Source organism: Marmota flaviventris, chromosome 3, assembly GCF_047511675.1.
Source record: "Marmota flaviventris isolate mMarFla1 chromosome 3, mMarFla1.hap1, whole genome shotgun sequence".
Taxonomy (NCBI): domain Eukaryota; kingdom Metazoa; phylum Chordata; class Mammalia; order Rodentia; family Sciuridae; genus Marmota; species Marmota flaviventris.
In genome coordinates this window covers 170,639,185-170,658,453 of record NC_092500.1, presented here as the reverse complement: position 1 = coordinate 170,658,453, position 19,269 = coordinate 170,639,185, and the positions used below count along the sequence as shown (strand labels likewise).

Below are 19,269 nucleotides of genomic sequence, written 5' to 3'. Positions count from 1 at the left end.
TTATTAAAAATTTCCAATTTATAACCAAAATATACAACCACTACATTTAAAATCAGTTTGTACACTCACAGTTAAAGTGCTAAGAAAAAACATTTACAAAAACTGACACTGGTCTACTGTAAACAAAATAAATCTACAAGAGCAGAGTGCAGCACACACCTAGCTAATGCCAGAGTTCGGTCCAGGCTCTTCCCGAGTGCACTGGCCTACACAGGTCCCAGCACCTACAACCTTCCCACCCATCTGGACACAGATGAACAATTTTAGTCAATGTGTCAAAAAGAAACATGAAGAACTAATGCCACAAAATGTAAATCTTCAGCATAAATATTTTCTAACTATATGTTTATGTGATAAACCAAGATTAAAATTTTAGAATTTAGAATCACCCAGAAACTTAATTCAGAATAGGATTTGGACACTAAATTGTTAAGTGTCAGCTATTTAGAAATAATAATATTTTAGAATGTTGAAAAAGAAATATTTTTTCCCTCTTTTCTATTAACAACAAAATGGGGAAAAACTTTTTCTTGATAAGCATGGACAGTGTTCACCTATGAGTCAGTGAGCAGAGCTGCAAGACAGGCCCAGCTGTGAGGTCTGGCAGGATGAACTGGAAACAGTCTCAGCAGGGCGTGGGAGAGGGAGAGAGAGATGCTCCAGACATCCCTTGAAGGAGAGAAAAGCAGGACTAGCAGCCCTGACTTCACAAAATAGGATGATCAGATCCCTTCCTTAAGGTCACTGAAAACATACAGCATTTTCAAACATCACATGGCTTGAGGAAAAGGGAGCAGATTTCCAAGTCAGGTCACTTCCTGATATCTCTTGCCTCAAAATAGTTTCAACACCAAAAAATTATTTCCACTTTTTTTAATATTTATTTTTTAGTTTTCGGTGGACACAACATCTTTATTTTATTTTTATGTGGTGCTGAGGATCGAACCTAGCACCCCGTGCATGCCAGGCGAGCACGTTACCACCTGAGCCACATCCTCAGCCCCTCCACTTTTGTTTTAAATCTTAATTTTCTACTCATTGAGATTAATTTGTGCTAACACCAACATGTTTTTTTTTAAAAATACAGATTTCTTTTTGAGTAGATAAAATGGCTATAGTCACTAATACTTTAATATGAACTGGTTAATGCAAATTTCCTTCTTCCTAACACTGGAGATGGGTCATGCTTTGGAAATTTTGGTAAGGATCAATAAGGAGGGAAGGCAGGTAGAAAGGTGTTGGGCTAGAAAGGTAGAAATGTAGCATTTGAGGAACAGTTCAAATAGAGGGTATGTATGCAAGTAGATAGGGCTCAGAGTATCCTGAGTATCACCTAGGAGAAATGTACCAAGTAATTATTGAGATCAAAATTAGCTTTCTCCATTACAAAAATTTATCGCAAATCAAGACACCTACAGTAATTCTACAGTACACTGAACTAAATTAGCTTTAGTTAGCAAGCTGTTACCCCTATTATTCAAAATAACAATTTATATCAGGAGATGTACTCTGAGTTCGAAACAACCTAATTTACAACTTTTTAGATCATAAAGTTGCTGGTTTCTTGCGCAGAAGCTTCATATTTTATATACTTTTTATACTCATGTTTTATTCTCATAACAAACAGGCATAGAGAAAAATCTTTAAATGGCATTTTATGGCAAATTGGTTGATTTGTATAACATGGTATTTTCACTATTTTAAAATGTCAATCAAGAGGATAATATTCTATCATTAGCAAAATTTGAGACCATGTTAGATGTGAGAGCAGAAATTATTTTGCCTCTAAAAAGCCAGCAAGAACCTCCTTGGCCTGATTCCCAATGAGAACAGCTGATCTACAGGAGAGCTGCCTGTTGAGAGGACAGTGATATATATACACATACAAAAATGTAGAATATTAAACAAACAAAAAATCTCAAGAAGCCTAAAAAGCGAAACAAAAACAAAAACAAAAAACCCCAACCAAACCCAGCTCAGATTAATTAAATGTGAGCTTTGAGTATTGCATAATTGCATATTTATAGAATGTGAAACAACTAATAATAATAATCCCAAATTCATGACCAGATTAAAATATAGAAATATTTTCTTAATTAAACATTTTAATATTAAAGGATCAGCTTCCACAGCTCTTTGAAATAAAATAAGCCAATTTGACAATTTCTGAGGTGTCAGATGAACTTCTGTTTGGAGGTTGGGTAAAGGGATGGTAATAGTGCTATCTCTATCATGCCAAAGTACATGTCTAAACTATAGTCACTCCTTCATGTGTACAACACTTTAAAACTTCAATGGTAAAAGATAACTCAAAAACAAAATTTGGCAATTGAAAATAACAGCAGAAAAGTTGTCTAAAGTTGGTGTTAAAGATATAATGTAAGACAGAATGATTCTTTAGAAGTTAGATATTATAAAGAAGAATGATAAAGATTTCAGATTTAGTCTGATAACTCACATTAATAGAAATAGCACCTGATAACCAGAGAACTTCCAGATTAATATCTTCACACTGGAGAGTCCTTATGATTTTTTTTTCCCCCAGTACTGGAAAATAAACCCAGGGGCTTGGAAATGCTAAGCAAGTATTCTATCACTGCATCATGTCCCTAGTCCATTTTTTAAAAAGATACTTATTTATTTTTTTAGGTAGTCACAATATCTTTATTTTACATTTATGTTGTGCTAAGGATCGAACCCAGTGCCTCCTACATGCCAGGCGAGCACTTTACCACTGAGCCACAACCCTAGCCCCCTAGTCCATTTTTTAGTTCTTATTTTTTGAGATAGGACTAAGTTGGCCAGGCTGGCTTCAAACTACCAATTCTCCTGCCTCAGTCTCCTGAGGGGCTAGGATTATAAGCATTTACCACCATGCCTGGTGGATTTTTAAATTTTTAAATTCACAAATGGAGAAAATACATTATTTTTTAAACATGTATTCACCTCTGCTCAACGTAGAAAACTACTGTACTGATCTTGTCTCAAGAATAAAGAATTATTTCATATCAACTGTCTTTGCTGACAAGATTAGTTCAGAAGCAGAACTAAGGGAAGAAATGTGTCAATTTCTTTTTCAAAACTGAGGATGGAAGGAGTAGCTAGATAAATATGAAAATGGCAGATGGATCAATATAAATCACTCAAGGCTTATGTGGTTTATTTCACAGATTGGCCCATTATCAAAATCCAGAAAATGTTCAGTGAAATTGGACCTCAGATTCAAATTTAACAAATGTGACTTACAAAGCCACACTGACAATAAATTTGTTGTTGTTTTTATAGTCAATGAAAATAACATAAAACAGGCATGTGCCACTTAGTAATGGGGATAAATTCTGAGAAATGAGCTGTTAGGTGATTTCACTATTGAGTGCACACACACACACACACACACATTACTAGATGATACAGTTTCATGGGACCACTGTTATATGTGCCATCCATCCTTGATTGAAATGTTGTGTGATTCATAACTGTACAGGCATCTCCGAGTAAGAAATCCTAGGTGTCTAATTTCTGGGCTGGGAGAGTTGCATTATTCAGAAAAAATGACTTAAGGTAAGGAATCGAGTATAGTTTAAAAGAAATCACACCAAAAAACACATTATACCTTCCTGTATCAACTTTCCACTATTGTTCTCATTAGACCCAGACTTCATTCCTACATTGTCAGATCTACAGACCAAGTGTTCAAGACATTGAGATGAGCAAATGAAGACAATGAAAGCCAAGACAACGATCTTGAAACATAACAGAGACCTCCATGGCCTGGTTCTCAGAGAACACTTATCCACAAGAGAATCCTGCTGAAAAGATGGAACTAATGGAACCTCTACATTTTATTAGAGGACAATCAAGAAGCCTCCATAGGAACATTTTCTGCACAGCCAGAAAAAAACAAAAACAATAATCACTTTTATTTCTAACAATATTTTAAACAAAGGCATTCACTTGTCCATGGTAACCTGGCAACAATATTTATGCAAGAAATCTAGTAATTCAGTTTAAATAATTATTTAACAGAAAACTTTCAATCAACTCCTCTATAATTTCTTTTAGTTTTATACTTTTTAAAATATTTCTTTTAGTTGTCAATGGACCTTTATTTATTTATTTGGGATGCTGAGAATCAAACCCAGTGCCTCACACATACTAGGCAAGCGCTCTACCACTGAGCCACCTCCCCAGCCCCTTATAGTTCTTTTGATGTTGGTAAAAACAAATAACTATTTATTTATTTATTTTTTGGTACTAGGGGTTGAACTCAGGGGCACTTTACCACTGAGCCACCTCCCCAGCTCTTTTCATTTTTTATTTTGAGAGAAGATCTCACTAAGTTGCTAAGGCTGGCTTTGAATCTGTAATCCTCCTGCCTCAGCCTCTTGAGTTGCTGGGGTAACAGATGTATACCACCACACCTGGCAAAAACTTTTAAGTTTTTTAATTAAATGAACCAGTGCTATCACTGTGGCAAAAACTTAAGTTTCTTTTAATTAAATGGACCAGTGTTATCACTGATTTGTTCATTAATTTTAGCTTCAATACATTTGTATGTACTGAACCCAGGGTGTTCTGCATGCTAAGCAAGTACTCTGCCATTGAACTATATCCAGCCCCACTGAACTCATTCTGTGTAAAGTTTTGGCCAACTAGCTGTATTCATATATATATATATATATATATATATATATATATATATATATAAATATTTATTTTGTTTTTTAGTTGTAGTTGGACACCTTTATTCCATTCATTTATTTTTATGTGGTGCTGAGGATCGAACCCAGGGCCCTGCACATGCTAGGCAAGCGCTCTACCACTGAGCCACAATCTCAGCCCTAGCTGTATTCATATTTAAGAAAACAAATATCACAAATTTTATGTCATTCTTTTCGTGTTATCAATTAAGATGCTTATGTTGGTCCTTCAGAAGACTTTTCCCATCAAAAAAGGCCATGTCCAGTATCTATAACTTTTCTTTCATTTTTTTTATTGTAATATAATTTTTCTTTTAAAACTACTTGAAATAATGATGGAAAACAAAGTTAATAACATATTTGAATCCTGTTAAGTTTAAGTAGTAAAAGTCAATCTAATGTTTAAATTCATGGGAAAAATAACAAGAATAAAATAGAGCCTGGAATCATGGTTATAAAATGGTCAAGAGAGAATCAAATTAGAGCTCAGAGGAATCTGAGATGTGCCCTCATCTAATCCCTTCATTTATAGATGAAGACACCAAGGCCTAAGCAGGTAAAATGCTTTGTCCAAAGTTATATTGAAAAGAGAGGTAAGACTACGAATCAGGGTACTTGACTTAAAACCCTGGGATATTTAAAAAATAACAATGCATTTTTTACTAGTCATTAGGGAAAGCACCTCAATTTAGAAAACAGAAACTGTTACGCTCTAAGACATTAGGGAAAAGTCAATAAGCACAATACAAAGAAATAAATGCAAGTTGGTATATACAAACAAGCTGATTTATATAAAAAACCTTAAGCCTTCAATAGTAATCAAGTAATACTTCAGCAAATATAACATATCTTAAAAACACTAACTTTACTAATTAAAGGAGACTAGCAGAACAATGGACCATGGAATCTTTAAGTTTTATATTATTACAAGGTAAAAAATTTGTTTCTCCATCAGGGAAAACTGGTGTAGAGGCCAATAAAATGAGAATAAGATATGAAAAACACTATCATGACAACAAAAATGTCCATGAAGGACACCAAAGATTTCCTGAGACAGGTGATTATTAAAAGAGTCCTGGAAAGGAAACTACTCTTCAGTGCATGAGGTGGAGTTACTATTCTACCTTATGGGAAGCAATGTTGTATTGGTTTGGGGTTCGAATAAATTATTAGTAAAAACTTTACTATGTCTTTATAGCAACCAAGTTTTACTTTCTAATTAGAGACCACAGTAAGAAATATGCTGATTAAATTATATTAAATCTTTATAATTTAACCAAACAGGAATGTCCACCAAGGTGGCTGGTTCTGGATGGACTTCTTTCCTACAAGAACTGAATCCTGAGAGAACAATATAATCCTGTATCAATTTGATTACTAAAAAATATAGGGTTCAAATTAAGTTAGAAAAAACAAAGACCAATAAGAGAAGGAAAGTGAAGAATGTTATATCTTCCTATGCCTTTACCAAAATCATATAACTAGAAAGAAGAGAATTTAAACAATATAAATATTTCATAAAAATAGATCAAAATATAAGATAATCTATAAAATTATATAGATACCAGGAAATACAGCTGAATTAAATGTAAAAAGTTTTCCTTATTTTAATTGGTCATAAAAAGGCAAAAAAGAAGTTTAAATAAGAGAATCACAAATTCCTTTGTAAATCTAGGGTCTATAAAAATGTCTTACTTTGTTCATGTGTAAAGAATGAAGAAGAAATTCTTGCTTTACACAGTTTTTAAAAAATTCATGTACATATATACAAATAATTCCCATAGTATTATAGCTTAAAATTCAAAGTTTTGCCATAATAAAAAAATAAACAAATTATAGTAATCATCTTTTCAAAACTTGTTCTCAATCAGAAAGAATCAGGTACATAAAAGTCCTCAAAGAAAAAAAGATTACAGGGCCTACATTCCTCTTTATATTTTTCTTTTAAGTTTCCACCAAGCCAAGCTAATAATGAGCTTATACAGTTCCATATAAAAGGAAAAACAAAAAAACAGAGACCCCCAATTTCTATTGGAAGTGACCTAGAAATTCAGCCATATGAAATTTGAGTGCACACTTGGTGTAACATATCTGAAAGAACCAAACAATTAAAAAGAATAGTTACTCTAAAAGAACCTTTTTTTTAAAAAAAGTTAATTGGAGTGCTGATTGGGTTTATCGAATGAACACTGGTCTAATTACCTATTTTGTTGTCACTATAAAAACAAATACTACTGAAGACTATAGCCTTGCTTTCTACAACCCCCAAATTCCAACAAAGACAGTATCAGTACAGCAGTTTATATATGCTCTTTGTTCCCCAGCACTGGGGATGGAACCCAGGGCCTTGCACAAGTGAGGCAAGTGCTCTCCCACTGAGCTACACCCCAGCCCAACACATTATTGTCTCATTTGATCCTCACAATATCCAGTGAAGTAGGCTGGGACCAAAAAATATACTATTTTCATTTTATACTGAAGAAATTAGACTAAGAGAAATTAAATGACCAATCCAGTTGACATAATTATTATGGGTCTTTGAATTTCAAGCCTGGTTGAATTTTCATTACACTAAATTACATAAGTCAACCAAATATGAGAATGTGTAAATGTACCTTTGGCATGTCAAAAAGCACTATAAATACACTGAAATGTTGGTATATATCTTCTAAGCTCCAGGCAATGACCCACTATATTTTACCAAAAAATTTTTAAGTACTTCCTTTCATTTCATGGAGACATAGCTTAAGCTATGATGGGTACAATTTCACTTATTTTCAGCTATTACCATAACAAAGACAATGAGGTATGTTAAAATGCAGTCCATTTTCCTAATTCGAAGAGATTCTTAGAATTTTTATAGATCTGCTTTCAGAAGCAGCAGAAAAAAAAAAAGGTTTGCTTGACTATCTATTCATTCATCTGGTACATAGAAATTTTACTTAGCATGAGGACTAACAAGAGTTTAATTACTTTTTTCTTTTTAATTGTAGATGGACACAATACATCTACTTTATTTGTTTTTATGTGGTGCTGAGGATTAAACCCAGCACCTCATATGTGCTAGGCAAGCACTCCATCACTGCCATAACCCCAGCCCTAATTACTTATTTCTAAGGATCACTATTCATTTTAAAAAATTAATTAAAATGGTTGATATATATATTATTCTTTTAATTAAAATAATAACAGACTGTTATTCTAGGAGAAATAAGCTTTCTTGGTGTAAATTGTTTCTTATTCATTTCACTTAGTTTAAATCTGAATCTTTCAAATTTGACGGGAGACAGTAAAAAGCAAACTGTGAGCAGGGTGCCCTCGTGCACACCTGTAATCCCAGCAGCTCTGGCAGCTGAGGCAGGAAGATCACAAGTTCCAAGCCAGCCTCAGCAATTTATCAAGGCCCTAAGCAACTCAGAGAAACCCTGTCTCTAATAAAATAAAAGGGGGTTGGGGGTTGGGGATGTGGCTCAGTGGTTAAGTGCCCCTGGATTCAATTCTTGGTACTAAAAAAAAAAAAAAAAAAAAGCAAATTGTGTGACATGAGTTATTCATTAATTTAAATATGGAAAAACTTACTATATGTTTAGCCCTGTAATAGTTGTTATTAATCAATTGTTGTTTGAAATAAATTATTGCTTGGATCTTAATATTGTCTTGGATCTCTTACCTAATTATTGAATAAAATAATATTGTTGAAATTACTTTTCAAAAAACCTTTTGACAATACATGAACATTTTAGAGAGAAGTATTTTTTTTCTCAGTTGTCAACTGAACAAAACACTAAACACTAGCATATGCCAATCATGACACAAATAAAAATTAAGCATACAGTAAGAAGACTGTCCACACTTGTTCAAGTTGGTTTAAGCAAGTCAAGACTTGAAATTGCTGTTTTTGCAATAGTTCTTCATTGGTCTCTTCAAAAAGAAAACATTCTTTACTTGGAGCACTAGGTTTGATTACTTAAAACAACAGACTAACAATATAATGTAAATTTTGTGGGGCATTAAGATATTTACTGAAAGTAACTGGAAAGTCAAAATAGCATTCACAAACATAGCAACAATTAGTTTTAACAGAGAAGACACATAAATACAAAAAAATCTGGAAAGACAAAGTTAAGATTTTCATAGCAATGTTCACTTAACTGTCTATACTTGGCTCACTTATACATGAAAACTAATTAACATTTTGGCAGTTGATAATATAATGCAGATGGTGATAGATGACAACATCTTTGAGCTCAAACTGGTACCTTCTATTTTAACTTCTTATTTTTGTTTGTGAGTGTTTGTTTTGGTTCTCTCATGCTGTTCTCAGGAGAAATTCTCAAAGCTTTATGAATTATTGATTTGTTTATAGGTAGGTTATAACATGGGCCCTTCAGAGGAATGGTTTACTAATTATCAGTTGTGATCGAATTCAGACCTTCCCTGTTTGAGCATTAACTCTAGTTCCAGGGAAAGACAAAGAGAATAGAGGGGAAAAAATTGGGTGAAATGTTCAAATATATCTTATGAATTAATAATTCATATTAAGATATATGTACTATGAAAGATGATATACAAATAAATCATGATTTTCAGACTGATTCTTCTGCCCAGTGAAAGCTTCTTTTTCAATACCTATTCTCTTGGTACTATTTTTTTTTAAAAGAGGGAGAGAAACAAATATACACAGGAATTAAAAACATGTCAAGAAATGTACTACAGTAGTCCTAAAACACATTTATTAAGCCCTCTAATCTTAGTCCCTTATATTTCATGCTTTACATTTTGCAAAGAGCTTCCATAAAATTGTTTTCATTGATCTTAATTCAACAACTTTGTGAGGTAGGTAAAATAGGTATTAATCTTTCATCTTCATTTTCAAATAAGGGGACCCAGGTTCAAAGAGACTGAATCGTTAAAGGTCAAAAACTAGCAATATGGCACAGTCAGGACTCCCCAAGAGTCTAGAATATTTTTTAAGTGTGGTCCCAAATTACCTGCATAAGAATCATCTGTGATATTTTTATAATTACAGGTTTTAAAGCCCAATTACCTTCAATTCTTATTGAATAAGAATCTCTGGGAGTGGAGCCAAGAATTATGCATTTCTAAATGTAGGAAATAAAGTAGGAAACAATTGTATGATAGGTAATGACATAAAAGCATATTGTCGAATCCAGCTAGATCTTCATAGGATATAATGCAATGCCATCAGATCACTATCAGGGGCAGATGAGTTTCAAATCATGTGCCTCAAATGTGGCTGCAAATTAGAATCACTCAGAAAGCTTCTTTTAAAAAGCTAGCAATTCTCATCTAAATAAGAGAATGATGTAGGGGAGAGCATGTATCAGAAGTTCCCCAAGTGATTTTTATCTGCAATCAGAGTTAAGGATCACTTGTGTTTTCTTCAGAACACATTTGGCATTTTCCAGACATTTTCTTTCCCTTCCGATCAATTTCATGCCTAATAAAATTCACAGTTCATATTGTAAATTAAACATTACAAGATAAAATGTCAAACATTTTTGACTTGATATTTTTTAAGATTAAAATATATTCATAGTGAGTCTAATCATGCTTCATTTAGCTACAATGATTTTCAAATATCCAAATTAATCACCACTTTGGACATAGATTATATATATATTTCAGCTGAAACAAGAATGGTCCAGAAACTGAAAACAGGGATGTGGGGCAAAAGCTGTAGCCAACTGCCTACTGAACAATTAATGCATTGCAGACAATCAGCTCACTATAGGGAGGGCCTGGATACCAAGGTATGGTGGGTTTGGCAAGGTCAAATCTCACCATAATAAAATACAACAGAGAAAACATTTTGCCATTTTGTGGTTACCACAAAAAAAAACCCTTATAATGTGTGATGCTTACTACATGCCTCCACACAGCAGATCTGAACATGAAGTTCTATGACTCAATAGTATTACCTGGGAAAAGATGGCTACAAATTAAAATTTTTCCATCATGCATATGGATATTGTAAAAACACAGCCAATAAAAGTAATATTTACAAAAGTAATAAAAGCAACACAATTATAGGGAAAAATGCCCATCTCTGTGTTTATCCCATTGTTTATCCAAATCCTGAATATCTCTGGATTATTTTTATAGAATTTTGAGAGAATCTCCACAGGTGAATCAGATTCTTCTGTTGCACTTACATTCTATTAGCTAAAATACCCTTGCTGATTTATTAAATTTTCCTACACTTTAAAAACAGTTCTTTTTGTACTTAGTGGAAATAAAACTACAAAGTCCTATATTCATCTGAGAAATAAACCTTGCATAGAAAATTTCTTTAATTCTGAAACTTTGTTGTATTAACAGAGCTACCAGAATGTTATCTCACAACTAGTTCATATTATATGAAATTTCACTACAAATCAGTCACCACACACTTAGAATTTTCCTAAATATAAAATAAGTGGGTTTATAAAAATGCTTACCAGACAAATAATTATCTCTTCACAACCTAGAAAGACTTATTTTTGTGATGATATAATGTTCAGTATTTTGGATGCTTTGATGTTCCAAGTTTGATGCAATATAAAAAGCAAAAATTCACCTTCCCAATGGACACAATCTGCACCTGACTGAAAGCAGGATAATAGCTATAGCAATCAGTCATGCAAAGGCAAAGAATAACATCTGCTTTTTAAACAGCACAAATTTCCACCTTAGACAAGACAAACTAAGCACTGGTTCCATCCTCCTCGATAACACGATTCATGCTGGTGCCATGTGTGATGTGAGTCATGGGGTTGTTGCTGAGGTCTCTGATGCTGCTATGCCGTGACTGTTCGTTGAGCCGGTGGGAACTACTGTGCCTGGAGTGATCCGTTAGTCGTGATGTGCTGCCGTGAGGTAGTCTCTCCTCCACTCCTCGGTAACTGCAGGGAGTGTACCTGACGCAGGAGAGTAGGTTTTGAGATGGGCAACAGAACACACTAGAAAATAACTCTAAGAACTTCGATGAAAATGCCTGGGTAAGTAAAATGAGTCGGAAACCAACAATGAAAAGCAGTACCCAACTTTTGGTTAATTTCTTTAAGGCTACAGAATTATCTGACAAAGCTAACAAAAGACAAAAATGATGAGCTAATCCATTCGGGATCAAAATTAAGGTCTTATTGCCTGCAAAAGGGTTACCCTAGGGTAAAGGGAGGCTGACTGATTTGGAGCTGTGCCAAGTATGGGCACTTTTCTCATATTCAAATAAGTTTTAGGCGGTCCAGGGACAGGAGGAACAACAAAGGATACATGACAGTGCCCCTGGAGTCTAGAAGACTAGTTATAATCAGTAGTAGTGCAAACTCAAATTCTACTAAAAGACTAGTATCTGAAGAAGCATGTGAAATCAGAGATGAAATTAGTATAACTTAAAATAAATAAATAAGTGAATGCATTGGCAAATAACCCAGTTAACAACTGATTAACCACCTGTAAATGATCTTAATTACTTTCATTAGGACTTCAGGCTGTGAAGAATCTTTCATATAAGCGACATCTTTAAAGTCTTAACACTCTAACCTATATTCATACTACAGCAAATTCTCTGTACCCTTGGCCCAAGACTGGCTCCAAGCATGTTGCTGCGCTACATGGCTCAGCACAGGCAGCCTCCTCCATCATGGTTCTTATCTTGAAAGGCATCAGTAGTGCTGTTAAACTTTCTTTTGTTGCAGTCCTAACTCAGTAAGCCTCATCAGAGGCAAGAATACTAAAAAATTCTCTGTCATGAGGAATGAGAAATTATTAGCTCTAGGCCCGTCAAGGTCATGAAAATTAATTACAATTTTTTATTAGTTCTTCACTTATAGTTTATTAGATGATTATCAATCTCTCTTGCACAGCAGTGAGTTCTTTCAGGATAAGGACCATATTTTATTTCTCTTTTAATCCCTAGTACCTCAAGAAACTGTATTCAAAAATAGTTTTTGTTCATATGCTCATACATACACTCTTTTGTAAAAAATATTTAATTTAGGATAATAAAACACAAAGAAAACGGAGTATAATTTGTAACTTTAAGGAATATTTTTTAAAAATATTTATTTTTTGTTGTAGTTGGACACAATACTTTTATTTTATTTATTTTTATGTGGTGCTGAGGATCGAACCCAGGGTCTTGCACGTGCTAGGCAAGCACTCTACCACTGAGCTACAACCCCAGCCCTTCGTTGTTTTTGCAGTACTGACAATTGAACCCAGGGTCTTGTGCATGCTAAGCAAATGATTTTCCACTGAGCTGTATCCCCAGTCTTTTGGGGGAGGATCAGGGAGCAGTATGGGGGATTTAACTCAGGGGCACTCAGTCACTGAGCCACACCCCCAAACCTATTTTCTACTTTTTAGAGACAGGGTCTCACTGAGTTGCTTAGCACCTCCCCGTTGCTGAGGCTGGCTCTGAAACTCACCATCCCCCTGCCTCAGCCTCCCAAGCCCCTGGGATTACAGATGTATGCCACCTTATCTGGTTCTCTTTAAATAGTCATCAAAATAATCATAAGCAGCTAAAGATTTATTGACTGTCAAAAAGCATTCATATATCATTCCTTTATAATAATAACTCAATGTGAATCATTCATAAAGTTTAGAGATTTGAAAGATTCATACACTACTAAGGTGGTTGCTGCTTTTTTTTTTTTTTAATACTGGGGGTTTAACCCAGGGGGTGCTTAACCATTTAACCACATCCCCAGCCCTTTTTATTATTATTTTATTTTGAGGCAGGGTCTTGATAAATTGCTTAGGGTCTCCCTAAATTGCTGAGGCTGGCTTTGAACTTTTGATCTTCCTGCCTCAGCCTCCTGAGTCACTGGGATTATAGGCGGGCACCACCTCACCCGGCAGTCCTCAGGTTTTATAGATGTGCTTATCAAAGAACATTCTATTAGATTACCAAGTTTGAAAATTAAGAACTCCTTTGAAAATAATTTTTAAAAGGCATATCTTTGTTTCCAGTTTAAGAAAAAAGAAAATTTAAGAATAAAAAGATGCATATTTAAATGTTCAAAAAATTTCTCATGTTAATGGGTAAAATAATATTTAGTTTTCATTTATTACAGATATTTCACATTTAGGATCCAAACAGATTTAAATTTGTACTACATATTTTGGTAAAATAATTTACAGGGGTTGGAGTTATAGCTCAGCTGTAGAGCGCTTGCCTAGCACATGTGAGGTACTGGGTTCGATAAAAAAAATAAATAGAATAAAGATATTTTAAAAAATTTACAAAAAAATTTACAATGTTTGCAGATAAAAATATTTCACAATATTCTTGTTATCCTACTTTAATAACTATTATTTTGAATAATGATTATTGTCCTGAAACTTAGCAAGATTTTCCAAAGTTTCCAAATATAATTTGCCAACTGATTTGGAGAGCTTTTACCTCTCAATGGCTATTTATTCCAAATAAATATTGCTAATGAAAAAGCAAACTATGCAGAGTTCTAGTAAAGGTAGAACGTAATTAAAAAATAAATCATCATTTAAAATGAATTTGGTATTTTTTAAAAATAAAATCAAACCTTTGAGTTAGAAATAAAACTGAAAGCATTTTTGTAGAAAAATTACCCTGTTGTATAATTATATCTAAATAAGTTATGTCTGTGACTATCCACAAAAAATTCTCAAATATGAACACCTTTTCCATGGATAATTAGGAATCAATTATATAGAAAATATTATAGTGTTTAATCTCAGTTATGTGTAGAATTGCCAAATTTATTTTTTCAAGGTCATTCAAATCAATGACTATATATTCTAATACATAATATGAATATGCAATAATTTTAATATAAGGTTAGGCAAAACAATTAGGATGGTTATTTTGCTGCCACTGTTAAGAAGATAATATAGTACATTCCAAAGTTAAAATGAAAAAAAAAAAACACTAGAAAATGATTTATTCTTTTTGATTTTCTATATTATTTGCTCCCATTAATCATAATAATTGAATTAACTGAAGATTTACTAGTACTTCATTATTCACTCCCCAGCTTTCCTTGTCAGATCACCTATTTACCAACCTAATCACTCATTTCCAAACTTCCACCCACCTACTCATCCACTTCCTTTTCTACACATCCTCTCATCTAACTACCAATTACTTATTCTTTGAAGTTAACATATATATGTAGGTGTGCACAGCACGGAGATCAATAATATTTCATCAAGTTGTCTGCACTGGGTGTTAGATGTTTGTGTCCCACAGCCAAGAAACCACGAGACAGTGAGAGGATGACCAAGAGATAACATTAGCATGCAAAGTTAAGTTTCAAGGAAGTAGAAAGAAATCTCAATCAGATGACTTTTGGAATTATAAAAATCCTTGTTTGGATTTTCAGGTTCAACATAGTTTGTGATCTCTCAATCTGGCAGAGGGTCCTATAGCATGAGCCTCAATATAGGATGCTTTTTATAGGCTGCCATTGTAGCTCTGGCCCTGAATTTCTGGGAAAGGGATATATTTTTCTAAAGTCATTATTTCTCTGATAGATTTGCTCATCTCCTACTATATATATCCCTAGCACAGTGCTATATACTAAGAAGGAATACAGAAACATATGTCACCTTGTCTCATTCTCTAGAAGTTGCAAACTAGCTGAGGAAAGAAACTGTACTGAAAATAGATCATAACCTAAAGAATTATAAAAAGCAGTAAATTAACTGCCATGGAATTACACAGCCCTGAAGCAGGTGTATGATTTTTGATTACACAGAGAGGTAGGAAATCATGTTGGATCCTCTGGTTTTTGTGACATACACATTCACAGATTCCCTTGTAGGTTTGTGAGTACTTTCTCTGAATCACATGCCCACTCTTCTTCTCCCTTTATTATTACTACTCTAAGTATTTACTAGGGTCTTGTACTTTTTTCCCGTGTGATTCAGGCATTCCATCTCACAATTTTAATTACCACTACCTTATACTGATGATTAAAAACTTTCTTATTTAAGCTCCAGTTCCACTCAGATTACACTGGTTGAAATCTCCTATCTTTAACTGCCCTTAGAAATTCTCTGCTCACTATGAATTTATCTTTTACCATTTATTCACCCTATTTATTTCCTCTATAGCTCAATATGAATTATCTTTTATAATTTATTTACCCTATTTATGTCTTCTACTATATTTTCACGGACCAATCTAATCTTTCTCTTTCCTGAAGTTCTACGAACATCAATCACACCTAATACTGTTTAAATTATATTCTGGCCTGAGCTTTTATGTGATAGGTTCATTTGTATATGTCCTTTTCTATAAGGTTACATTGCTCCTAGAATGGAGAAATTACACCTTACCTCTCTTCTATATATCTTTATACATAGAATGCCACATATAAAGGAATTATACCATAAATAATTGTTCATTGTTCATTGAAAAGGAAGAGATCAGTAATGTTCAAGTCAATGATGAAGGTGGTAACTGATAAAATATATTCTAAAACTTTGATTCTTATCAGTATCTTAAATTAGGACCCTTGAATTACTGTAGAAACTTCCTAACCAATCTTTTTGTTTTTTTTTTTGTTAAATATTTATTTTTTAGGTGTAGATAGACACAACACAATGCCTTTATTTTTATGTGGTGCTGAGGATGGAACCCTGGTCCCGCCCGTGCTGGTCGAGTGCTCTACCGGTAAGCCACAAACTCAGCCCCATGGGCTGGGGATGTGGCTCAAGTGGTAGCGCGCTTGCCTGGCATGCGTGCGGCCCGGGTTCAATCCTCAGCACCACATACAAACAAAGATGTTGTGTCCGCCAAAAACTAAAAAAATTATTAAAAATTAAATCCCAGCCCCATAACCAGTCTTATTTACAATCCCCTTCTTTATTATGCCGTTGCCAAGTAGTTTCTCTAAAATTCAAGTCTGATTTTTATCACCCCCAGCACTCACAGTCCCATAATAGTTTATAACTGCTGTTAGGGAAACATCTTAACTCCTCAGCATGGTTTCAGTTCCACAATATTCTTGTTATTCTACTTTAAAAATTATTATTTTAGATAATGGTTATTGTCCTAAAACTAAGCAAGATTTTCCCAAGTTTCCAAATATGATTTGCCAACTGATTTGGAGATCTTTTACCTCTCAATGGCTATTTATTTAAAATAAATATGGCTAATGAAAAAAGCAAACTGCAGTGTTCTAGTAAAGGTAGAATGTAATTTAAAAATAAATCATCATTTAAATATGAATTTGGTGTTTTTTAAAATAAAATCTAGGGGCTGGGGATGTGGCTCAAGCGGTAGCGCGCTCGCCTGGCATGCGTGCGGCCCGGGTTCGATCCTCAGCACCACATACCAACAAAGATGTTGTGTCCGCCGAGAACTAAAATAAATAAATAAATAAATTAATTAAAAAAAATAAAATAAAATCTAAATCTTTTGAGTTAGAAATAAAACTCAAAGAAAGCATTTTTTTGTAGGAAAAAATCACTCTGTTGTATAATTATGTCTAAATAAGTGATATCTATGACTATTCTCAAAAAATTCTCAAATACGAACACCCTTTCCATGGATAATTAGGAACCAGTTATATAGAAAATAAATATCAAACTTGCATAATGTGCCTGGGCACCTAACCACCTGCCTGTCCTCCTTGCCTCTGAACATGCTTTTTCCTCATCTTTCATTCCCAATTGTCTCCTCCAAATCCTATTTGAAGTAGAAGTGCCTCATCTTGGGAAGTTGTCTCAGACCTTCCATGATGAGGCAAATGGTTTTCTTCTCTGGGATCCCAAAGCACCATGTATATACTTTTATTATACCTATTAAAATGTACTGAAATTGATAATTTAATTTCTGTCTTCCATCTTTGCATTCCTAGCACTTGGAAGAAAGCTTCTTATGTAGGAGTGCTAAGTAGAGGGAAAGAAGCCAGAAAGCAAAAGGGAATCATTGAATGTGGTTAAGAAGTCACTGGTGATGTTAAAGGGTATAGTGCAGCTAAGTAAGGAAGAGAAAAAGACTAGTATTACAAGGGATGAAGGACGGAATAGATAGGAAATATTAAGAACATTCACCTTACCAAGACCCTTGACTTGAAATAAAAATGGATGTAGTTCAATGGTAGAGCACTTTCCTATCATGTGCAAGGCCTTAGGTTCAATGCCTAAACTATATGCGTGTACACATACACAGATAGAAGATATATCAGAGGTGAAGAAAGATTGTTGCTTTTTAAAGCATAGGGTAGCTGATCAAATTAGAAGGCAAAAGAAAGCAGGTTGAAAGGAAAACCAGACGGTCAAAAAGGACACTATAGGGCTGGGGTTGTGGCTCAGTGGTAGAATGCTCATCTAGCATGAGTGAGGCACTGGGTTCGATCCTCAGCAACACATAAAAATAAATAAAATAAAGGTATTATGTCCATCCACAACTAAAAAATAAAGGAGAGTATAGGGGTCACATTCTACAGTGGGAGGACAGGGAGAAAACTAAGAAAAGGCTGGTCTGAGATCAACAGGATACAAAACAGTTCGAGATGGAGATATTGTGAAGTAAACACAGAATGTTCCTGATTTACATATCAGAATTTTCACTCTTTCATTTGCCCAAACAAGAAATCTTAAAAAAAGAAAGAAAATCTTTGGCACATTTTTTTTTTTGTTTCCAGCTGCTAATATTAATCTATCATCAAAGCCTATCATTTCTTCTTTCTACATATATTTGAGGTCAGCTTTTTTTCCTCTTCCTACTGCCACTCGTCTCCTGTAAGCCTTTATCATCTCTCCAATGAATTACTGCAAAGTTCCTAACTGCTTTTTAATTCTAGTGTCTCAATTTAACAAGAAGCCCACAGCCAAACTTCTTCTTCTTCTTCTTCTTTTCTTTTTAAGAAAAGGGAAAAAGTTTATTATTAGCAAATGAGAAACACAGAGAACCCCCATCTCAGACAGATTTCTCTTAAAACATTCTCTGTGTGAAGCATTTTTTGAAATGCTCCCACCCACCAGAATTATCTCCCTTCTCTATATTTTATTGTACCTGGTAAACAGAGGCTGACAAACTTTGGCCTAATGGCTGAATCTGACTCCCCTCTGGATTTTGTAGATAAAGTTTTATTGGAATATGGTCACCCCCATGTTTCTCACTACATGTTGTCTATGGCTGTTTTCATGATACAATTGCAGACTTGAATAGACAATGTGTGACTCATAAAGCCCAAAATATTTTTGCCAACCCCTGGACTCTACTACTATACTTATATTTTACTTTAATTGTTCATTTGTAATAATAGAGACTGAAAACAGACCCTTATTGATATAGGCACTATTCTAAATAATCAGGTATGTTATCTCATTTAATTTTTACAACATTACTTAAGGGACAGATATTAATGCTATTTCTAATTTTTATAGATGAGAAAACTGAGGCTCATCAGTCCAGACCCAAGTTATTAACCACACCACTAACTACACTATCTTTGTAAATACAGTAGGTAGGAACTTATTAAGAACTATGATCATGCTTAAGTCATCTTTGCATTTCTGGAGCCTAGCATAGCACTGTACTAGTGTATTCCATAATTGTTAGCTTAAT

General features: G+C 34.1%; 1 protein-coding gene across 2 annotated transcripts in view; it reads right to left on the bottom strand.

Annotated features, from left to right (window-relative positions):
* Positions 1-19,269, bottom strand: part of Fzd3 (frizzled class receptor 3) — an 84,169-nt gene that overhangs the window by 794 nt on the left and 64,106 nt on the right. The window contains exon 7 of one of the 2 annotated variants that reach the window (XM_027927001.2): positions 9,420-11,620. The exons of the other annotated variant lie outside the window; for it this stretch is intronic. Coding sequence (XP_027782802.1) covers positions 11,407-11,620 — 214 coding nt within the window. The 3' untranslated portion in view covers positions 9,420-11,406. Of the gene's footprint in view, positions 1-9,419; positions 11,621-19,269 lie in introns of those variants that run through there. 2 annotated transcript variants of the gene reach the window in all.